At 47.9% G+C, this 10000-nt stretch overlaps 1 protein-coding gene across 1 annotated transcript; it reads right to left on the bottom strand.

Annotated features, from left to right (window-relative positions):
* Window positions 1–1242: 1242 nt before the first annotated feature.
* Window positions 1243–9122, bottom strand: slc30a10 (solute carrier family 30 member 10). The gene is made up of 5 exons (XM_056470992.1): window positions 8339–9122; window positions 5441–5491; window positions 4216–4455; window positions 3644–4019; window positions 1243–2214 (listed from the first exon to the last, which is right to left on the bottom strand). Exons 1-4 carry the CDS (start codon window positions 8832–8834, stop codon window positions 3649–3651), a joined length of 1158 nt encoding a protein of 385 aa, XP_056326967.1. The 5' UTR covers window positions 8835–9122; the 3' UTR covers window positions 1243–2214; window positions 3644–3648.
* Between the last annotated feature and the right edge of the window lie 878 nt (window positions 9123–10000).

Here is a 10000-nt window from a genome sequence, read left to right as displayed (position 1 = left end):
CTCTTTCTGCTTCCCTTCACTGCCAAACACTGGAAGAGCTGTTATGAACCAGATTTCCACATTATTATCTGACAAATAAACTGATCAGGCTTCAGAAGTGTTGAGACTGCACTGCTGTCTGACACTGCAGCCCAGCGGATGGCCAGGGCTCTAGATCCTCCATTCTGCTCTAACTGGACCCGTCTGCTGCTGCTACAGTGACATCCAGCGTCCACCCTGTCCTCAATGAGCATCACTGCTGTATACAGAAGCGTGTGTGTGTGTGTGTCCACCCTCTCCTCAGTGGACATCACTGGACCCCGCTCTGCTGGTTGGAGTCTGACCTCACCAGCAGATCATTCAGAGTCTCCTGGAGAGCTCATCATCTGGCCACTGGAGCACCTCAGGGATCTGCTCTGGGTCTCCTACTATTCTCTAGTCACAGCACATCACGGACAGCCATCATCCAATCACAGGAGGATTCTCTGATCATCGACACACTGCTCCATCTGTCATTTCATCAGTATTCATTCAGTAGCTGCAGGATCTCACACCGCCTGGATGAAGGACCATCTCCTACTGCTGAACCTGCTCTTCCTGCATCACACACACATCATGACTTCTCCATCCAGCTGGATCCTCCATTACCCCATGCAGATCAGTGAGGAATCATGGGGTGCTCCTGGATGATCAGCGGTGCTTCACTGCTAACACAGCTCCATCATGCAGGTCTGCGCTCCTCCACATCAGTAGACCAGACCCTGCTGCAGAACTCTGAGCTCTGGTCAGCTGAAGGATGGACATCTGAGGCCTGTCTTCATCTGAGGAGGAGCAGAGCTGGAGGAGCTCAGAGTTTATGATCGTGATGAGTGATGGAGCAGAGCTGATGGAGAGATGCTGATGATGCTGCTGCTGCTGCTGTGGTGAGTTGCTAAGTAACGGGATGCAGGCTGGCGTCAGTGATGGAGATAATGAGGGATAGGGTGAGGCGGTGAAACTGAGTCACAGACCTGCAGCTCTGAGCTCTGGGGACCTTCATCATCATCATCTCAGGACGGAAACAACACACACACACACACACACACACAGAGCTGATTCTGTGTTGTCTTTATACTCCTCTCTTTAGTAACTGCTCTTATTAAACCAGCGGTTGGTGTGTGTGTGTGTGTGATGAAGAGCGGTCTGGGATCAGGTGTGTGTGCGTGCGTGCGTGCGTGCGTGTGTGTGTGTGTGTGTGTGTGTGAACAGATCCTCCCTCTGCTGTTTTTATCTCTGCTCATTTAATATTCAGTGATGTGTGCGGAGTGCTGCACTGTGATTGGCTGTTGTGTTGGAGCTCCTCCTCCTGCTTCTCGAGTGTGTGTGTGTGTGTGTGTGTGTGTGTCATCAGATCTGTGTCTCTCAGGTGTTTTCCAGGAAGCTGTAATGGTGTGTGTTGTGTTGGTGTGACTCTGCATGGAAACACTGACACCTGCAGCTCCTCCATCTTTAATTGGCTGCTCTGATCTGTTTACTGATGCGACACCGCACGATCTGGAGGACACGCACCAACGACTGACCTGCAGGAGTGTGTGTGTGTATCTGCAGTGCTCGTCCTCCTGAAGATGGGGTCTCCACAGCACTGCTGATGTGAGCAGCTGATCAGGGATCAGTCGGAGCAGTGGTGGACATTCAGCTGAGTTTACTCATAAACAATAATGAACAGACAGAGCAGTGTGTAGAGTTACACACACACACACACACACACAGAGTGAAGGACTTCGTGATTGTGAGTAACACACACTGTTATGTGGAATCAGCAGAAATGAAGACGACTGATTAAATCTGGAAGATTTACAGGATAATGATAATAATGAGCTTCTGCTGCATATATTCACTGCAAATCAACACACACACACACACACACACACACACACACACACAGAGAGAGACGAGTGTCATGTCAGACAGAAGACATGGAGTATTGAACATCATTGCATATCTCAGTAGTGTGAGCGGTTATACATGGACATTAAGGCACTAGAAGCGTCATTATAGAGACACACACACACACACGATCAGCAGAGATCAGCTCGATTGTCTTGAAGCAGGTCCTGTATTTGAGGGTTGTGTGTGTGTGTTTGTTGTGTGTGTCCTGCATTAGTGTAATAAATAATCTGCAGATGCTGTGGTGCGCAGGAGATCTGCTGCTCCATACACACACACACACACACTGCAGGAGGAATGAGGAGAGTCCTGAGGAGGAAACACACACACACACAGTGGTGTTACACACACATTCATATACACATTAACATTCATAATCACACACAGACACACACACAATCTCTCTCAGATTTAAATCTTCTCTGTTGCTTGTAACCTTCGTTCTCTTCCAGTTTGGGAGCTCCAGTATTATGTTGACAGCATTATGGGTTATTGACAGACGACCCATCACTCTGGAGTAAAGCTGCGCTCACACTGCACTGTTCTCTCCATAGACTTCCGTTCATACACACACGTGAATGTGTCAGACTGGAAACACAAGCTCGTGCAGCAGGTTTCTCAGTTCGCTGTGTTGGAAGTTCAAGCTTGGTGAACTCTGACCTGCGGAATCACATCATGTGACTGTGTGAGACCAATCGAGGATCAACATGAGCTCTCTGGGTGGAATTTAAAACATGGACCAATCACTCGCTTTGTAAATGTCTAATCATCTTGTTTAATCCCGCCCCTTTTCACAGCGCTGTACAACAGAATTCCACACGCTCAAACTCGAGTGTGACTGCAGCATTAGGAAACAGATGAACACCGGTGAGCTGCAGACGAGCTCCTTCACAGCTGGAGGCGCTCATGAGTCAGGACGTCTACATGAACACCTGTAATCTGCGATATCCTCTGATTAAGAGTCCACCATGTAAACAGACCTTCGATTCATCTGAGTAAGGTCATAATGGAACTGAAGAGGGGCGACGCAGTGGTGCAGTAGATAGTGCTGTCGCCTCACAGCAGGAAGGTCGCTGGTTCGAGTCTCGGCTGGGTCAGTTGGTGTTTCTGTGTGGAGTTTGCATGTTCTCCCCGTGTTGGTGTGGGTTTCCTCCGGGTGCTCCGGTTTCCCCCACAGTCCAAACACATGCGCTATAGGGGAACTGATCAACTAAACTGGCCGTAGTGTATGAGTGTGTATGGATGTTTCCCAGAGATGGGTTGCGGCTGGAAGGGCATCCCCTGCATAAAAACATGCTGGATAAGTTGGCGGTTCATTCCGCTGTGGCGACTCTGGATTAATAAAGGGACTAAGCCTTGAAGTAAATGAATGACTGAATGTTTCAGGCGTCCTCTGTTCGTGTGGTCTTGAGTATTGGAACTGAACTTTGGTGGTCGATGATGACGTTATACGAGGACGTAAGACCGCTGAAGAACCCATATTGAGAAACAGCCTGTGTAAAGGGCCCAGCACCGGCTCAGCAGTGTGTGTCTGTCTTCGGTCTCTCTGCAGCTCGCAGGCGTTCATCGGCTTGTCTCCTGACTAATCAGAGTGATGGGTCATCCGCCGATAACCCATAATGCGGTCAACCCTGACCCTAACACTGACCTTAAAGGGAACACATTGACACACACACATACACAAAAACACTCTTTCCCTCTCTCACACACACACACACACACACACACACTTACGCACCTGCTCTAGAGTTTGGAGCTGTGTGTGCAGGCCTCAGGTGTGTGTTTCTCCGTGCTGCTGTCTCTGGGCGGCGCACACACACACACGGGGCCGGCGGGGCAGCAGGACAGCTTCTGGCAGGAGGAGGACAGGCAGGGGGCGCTGCAGGAGGAGTCTGCATCTGAGTCGGCCAGCTCCAGCTGCAGCGTGAGGCTGTGCACGCCGGCGCGGTGGAAGATCTGCGTGATCTGCTGCTGCAGAGACACCTGAGCCCACAGCGCACCTGCCGGAGCCTGCAGCTTTACATGCAGAGACGCCACGTTCCTGCCCTTCGCCAGCTCCCACACATGAGCCTCGTGCACACTGGAGACGCCCGGCAGCCGACACACACTCTCCACTGCAGAGACGGACACGACATCAGCATCATCATCATCACCTTCATCATCATCATCATCATCAGTATATGATCAGTGTGTGAGCTGGACACATCTAACACTGCTGTATTTAGTTTCTCAGTGTGTTGTGTTCTGCTGCTTTCAGCGTGTGTGTGTGTGTGTTGTGTTGTGTTGTGTTGCGTGTGTGCAGACACTGACGTATGGCGCTGACGGGCAGGTCCTCGGGGCTCATCTGCAGCAGGATGGTGGTGGTTTCTTTGAGCAGCGGTGCGGCGGAGGACAGGATGATGATGACCATCACCAGCGTCAGGCTGGGGTCCACATAACACTGCCAGTTACAGGGCTGCTCGGGCTCCAGGGGCCACACATAGAACAGAGCTGAGGCCACGACCACCACCACTGAGCCCAGAGCATCATTCAGCACATGCAGGAGCACACCTGACCAACACACACACACACACAGATCAGCAGACATGCACAGATCAACACACACACACACACACACACAGATCAGCAGACAAGCACAGATCAACACACACACACACACACACACAGATCAGCAAACATGCACAGATCAACACACACACACACACAGATCAGCAGACAAGCACAGATCAACACACACACACACACACACACACAGATCAGCAAACATGCACAGATCAACACACACACACACACAGATCAGCAGACAAGCACAGATCAACACACACACACACACAGATCAGCAAACATGCACAGATCAACACACACACACACACACACACTCTCTCTCAAACACTCTCACACACACACACACACACAGATCAGCAGACATGCACAGATCAACACACACACTCTCTCAAACACTCTCACACACACACACACACACACACACACACACAGATCAGCAGACATGCACAGATCAACACACACACACACACACACTCTCTCAAACACTCTCACACACACACACACACAGATCAGCAGACATGCACAGATCAACACACACACTCTCTCAAACACTCTCTCACACACACACAGATCAGCAGACATGCACAGATCAACACACACACACAGATCAGCAGACATGCACAGATCAACACACACACTCTCTCAAACACTCTCACACACACACACACACACACACACACACACACACACAGATCAGCAGACATGCACAGATCAACACACACACACACACACACTCTCTCAAACACTCTCACACACACACACACACACAGATCAGCAGACATGCACAGATCAACACACACACTCTCAAACACTCTCTCACACACACACAGATCAGCAGACATGCACAGATCAACACACACACACTCTCAAACACACACACACACACACAGATCAGCAGACATGCACAGATCAACACACACACACACACACACACTCTCTTAAACACTCTCTCACACACTCTCTGACTGACCCCTGATGTTGAGCGGCGCTCCATCTTTCTCAGTCTTCTCCTCCTGCAGGCCTGTGGATGATAATGGACAAGTGGAAGAGCTTCTGGCCAGCGGACGCTTCAGCGCAGAACACCAGCGGCTCTACACACCACTGAGCTCACAATCATAACATCATATCTTTACAATAACATCATCATAACCATGTGTGTGTGTCTGTATGTGTGTGCGTGTGCGTGTGTGTGTGTGTGTTCAACAGATGGAATATCTTCAGACAGCTGTGGGTGATTCTGCAGTTGCTATGGTAACAACAACTATAGTAACTGATCTGTTGTGGTGATTCTACAGTTGCTATGGTAACACAACAACTATAGTAACTGACCTGTTGTGATTATTCTAGTTGCTATGGTAACACAACAACTATAGTAATTGATCTGTTGTTGTGATTCTGCAGTTGCTATGGTAACACAACAACTATAGTAACTGATCTGTTGTGGTGATTCTGCAGTTGCTATGGTAACACAACAACTATAGTAACTGACCTGTTGTGATTATTCTAGTTGCTATGGTAACACAACAACTATAGTAATTGATCTGTTGTTGTGATTCTGCAGTTGCTATGGTAACACAACAACTATAGTAATTGATCTGTTGTTGTGATTCTGCAGTTGCTATGGTAACACAACAACTGTAGTAATTGATCTGTTGTGGTGATTCTACAGTTGCTATGGAAACACAACAACTATAGTAACTGACCTGTTGTGATTATTCTAGTTGCTATGGTAACACAACAACAATAGTAACTGATCTGTTGTGCTGATTCTGCAGTTGCTATGGTAACACAACAACTGTAGTAATTGATCTGTTGTGGTGATTCTACAGTTGCTATGGAAACACAACAACTATAGTAACTGACCTGTTGTGATTATTCTAGTTGCTATGGTAACACAACAACTATAGTAATTGATCTGTTGTTGTGATTCTGCAGTTGCTATGGTAACACAACAACTATAGTAATTGATCTGTTGTTGTGATTCTGCAGTTGCTATGGTAACACAACAACTGTAGTAATTGATCTGTTGTGGTGATTCTACAGTTGCTATGGAAACACAACAACTATAGTAACTGACCTGTTGTGATTATTATAGTTGCTATGGTAACAAAACAACAATAGTAACTGATCTGTTGTGCTGATTCTGCAGTTGCTATGGTAACACAACAACTGTAGTAATTGATCTGCTGTGGTGATTCTACAGTTGCTATGGAAACACAACAACTATAGTAACTGACCTGTTGTGATTATTCTAGTTGCTATGGTAACACAACAACAATAGTAACTGATCTGTTGTGCTGATTCTGCAGTTGCTATGGTAACACAACAACTGTAGTAATTGATCTGTTGTGGTGATTCTACAGTTGCTATGGAAACACAACAACTATAGTAACTGACCTGTTGTGATTATTCTAGTTGCTATGGTAACACAACAACAATAGTAACTGATCTGTTGTGCTGATTCTGCAGTTGCTATGGTAACAGAACAACTATAGTAATTGATCTGTTGTGGTGATTCTACAGTTGCTATGGTAACTTAATAAATATAATATAATTGTGAACAAATGCGCTAGTACTGTAGTTTGCTGTAGTGGTCCTCTAGAGGGTGTATTATACTCCAGTACACCACAGTAATGCATGTTGATGGTCAGTTGTGTTCAGTGGTGTAGGTAGTAACTTCAAAAGAAATGATTAATTAAACACCTCGGAGTCAGACACGCCCCTTAGCTTCATATATATTCAGACAGCATGCTTGAGCATTTTAATAACAGATTAGTTAAAGAGCTTCACTGTGCAGAGCAGAACAGTGCACTATATGTGTGAGGACATGACAATCATCAGTTGTGCAGGGACTGTCCTGTCAGACGAGACCTTCTCTAGTTTAGGAATGTAATTATTCTGGAAATATACCCCTGAGCTCCAGATGAAGAGCTGCCTGATTCTACTGTTTACACCTAACGCTGGTCATATTCACTTCAGCTGAAGCAGTCTGAACTGTAAACAGCGAGTGACTCTGTGTGTAAGAGTGTTCCTGCTGTCCTTCACTGTAAATTCACCACAGTGCCCCTCAGCTTCAGTTAAAGGGTCAGTTCACCCAAAACTAACACTCAGTCTCCATTTACACTCTCGCTTCTTCCAAACCTGTTCAAGTTTCTACTGTTGAACATAAAGGCATTAATAGGGAGTGGAATCTAAAGTGAAACTAATGTTCTATTCCTTATGTAAGTCAATGGTTACCGGTTTTCCTCAAAGTATTCTCTTTTGTGCTCATCAGAGGAGTCAACAGTGAGTAAATGTTCATTTGTGTGTGAACGCTCCCGTTAAACAGATCTGCACTAGAACAGGCTATTGCCCATAAACCCTGCAGCTTGTGCTTGATGATAAGTTTGAGTCAGTTCAGCACTGTAGTGTTCACCTCTCAGCATTATAAGGTCAGTCCCCCCAAAACTGAAGATTCAGCAGTCATTTACTCAGCCTTTCCATGAGGTGCAGAGTTTCTTTCTGCTGTTGAACACAGAAGGAGATCATCTGAAGAATGCTGAAGCCTGTAACCACTGACTTCCATTTGTTTTCCATATATAAGTCAATTTAACAGCATTCTTCGAAGTATCTTCTTTTGTGTTCAACAGAAAACAAAACTCGTAAAAGGCTGAAAATCATTAGAAGGAGAGTAATCAATGAGTACCTGCTCATTTCTGTGTCAACTGCCCCTTTAACTCCGTGTGCAGTGTGTTCCGCACACTCGGTCCTGACAGAAGCGCGTCCTGAAGCGAGTTTACGGTGACCGGCTACTGTGTGTGTGTGTGTGTGTGTGTGTGTGTGTAACCCTGCTGCCGGTGTAGCGGCGGGTCTGTGGTGTGATCAGCACCTGTTTCCACCTGCTCCAGCTCCTGCTCCCGGTCCTCCCGGTGCTCCTCCCGCTTCTTCTCCTTCCCCCGCCGCCCGCACAGCCGCCCGCAGTCCTGGAAGATCACCAGCCCGACCAAGTTCACCGCCAGCCCGAGCGAGCCCACGATCAGCACCAGCGGCGCGTCGTCTATCGCCTGCGGCATCGCGAGCCTCTTCAGGGACTCCATGCTGATGGAGAAGCAGAGCGCGATCAGGAACACCGCGTTGGCCAGCGCTCCCACCACCTCCGCCCGGCCCAACCCGAAGGAGAAGCGCCCGGAGCCCGCGCGCCGCGACACCCGCGCCGCCGTCAGCCCGACGCACAGCGACAGGATGTCCGACAGCATGTTGAAGGAGTCCGACACCAGCGCCACCGAGTTGCCCATGTAGCCCGCCACGATCTCCGCCACGAAGAAGATGACGGTGATGACGAGCATCAGGATGAGGCGGCAGGTCTTCCCGCTGTAGCGGCCCATGGTGCTGCGCGCGCGGCCGCGGTCTGAGGAGAGCCGGTGTCGGTGTGCGTGACGGTGTCGGTGTGCGTGTGTGACTGAGTGTGTGTGTGTGTCTCAGAGATCACCTGTGATTCTTCTCGCGATCATGAGTCTGCAGTTTTCCGCGCATGGATGTTTGGCCCCTCAGGACTGCTCTGTTGACAGCAGAAACAGCAGCCGGTGTCGCCGGTGTCTCCGCGGGTTCTGACCTCTGCCCGGTGGCCGTCGGTTATTGACTGATCTCCGAGCTGTTGATGTGCGAGCTCAGGGTTACTGCGGCTGTAAACAGTCATATATTAAACTGGATAAGATAAGAGTTCATCTGCTCATAAACCTGCGCGCATATCTACCGCGGAGGAGTCAGAGTCTGCTGTGTGTGTGTGTGTGTGTGCGTGTGTGTGTGAAGATTTATAAAACACCAGAGAGGGTGTGGATGTCACAAACAAACAAATGATCCACACACAGTTATCAGCACAGAAGATCATCATCATCATCATCATCATCATCATCTCTGGGTGAAGGTCATCATGGCGCATCTGAAGATTAAACTGATTTATTAAACTGATTTATTAAACTGATTTATTAAACTGATTTATTAAACAGATTTCAGTTGTAAAATAATATTTCAGTGGTCAAACATCAGTAGAAACAGAGAGATGAACCCTTTAAAGAAGTGCAGATGTCAGACCTGCAGCAGAGTGCTGCTGTATCTTCTGTTGCTCCTGTTGTTTCTCTCTAACACAGGAGTTTAGGTGTACTTCATCAGATCAGCTCCTGCTTTGTCTTCAGTTGTGGCTAATCTGCATCAGCTCTAAGATAACACAGTAAAGCATCTTATAATCAGTGTTTAGCACAGAACTTCAGCATTGTAACACACACCAGTTCAACAGTTCCACTGATTCACATCACTGTCGAGAGTTCCCCGAGCTAACCTCAGTTTAACCTGCAGAGCTGATCAGGGGAACACTTGAGTGTAGCAGCATTCACAGTATGACCTGCTGGATCAGCACCTGCCTATTCTGAAGGGTTCATTAGAGGATATAAAGCCTGATCCATACGCCTGACAGCTACACACAGCTCATGATCAGCTGATCAGAGGTTACTGAGGGGGGTTATCTGACGACCGGCTCATCAACTGTGCCCACACT

The sequence above is a fragment of the Danio aesculapii genome, chromosome 13 (assembly GCF_903798145.1).
Source record: "Danio aesculapii chromosome 13, fDanAes4.1, whole genome shotgun sequence".
NCBI classification, from domain to species: Eukaryota; Metazoa; Chordata; class Actinopteri; order Cypriniformes; family Danionidae; genus Danio; species Danio aesculapii.
The sequence above is the reverse complement of the archived record's forward strand: the minus strand, read 5'-3'. Positions and strand labels throughout refer to the sequence as shown.

What these genes read in the sequence shown, in the direction of transcription:
- slc30a10 (XM_056470992.1), bottom strand. Translation starts at nt 8,834, where the DNA reads ATGGGCCGCTACAGCGGGAAGACCTGCCGCCTCATCCTGATGCTCGTC. An exon ending in GCTGGAGCAGGTGGAAACAG is followed by an intron (nt 5,492 to 8,338) that starts GTGCTGATCACA and finishes TATCATCCACAG; the next exon opens with GCCTGCAGGAGGAGAAGACT. An exon ending in CCTGCCCGTCAGCGCCATAC is followed by an intron (nt 4,020 to 4,215) that starts GTCAGTGTCTGC and finishes CCGTCTCTGCAG; the next exon opens with TGGAGAGTGTGTGTCGGCTG.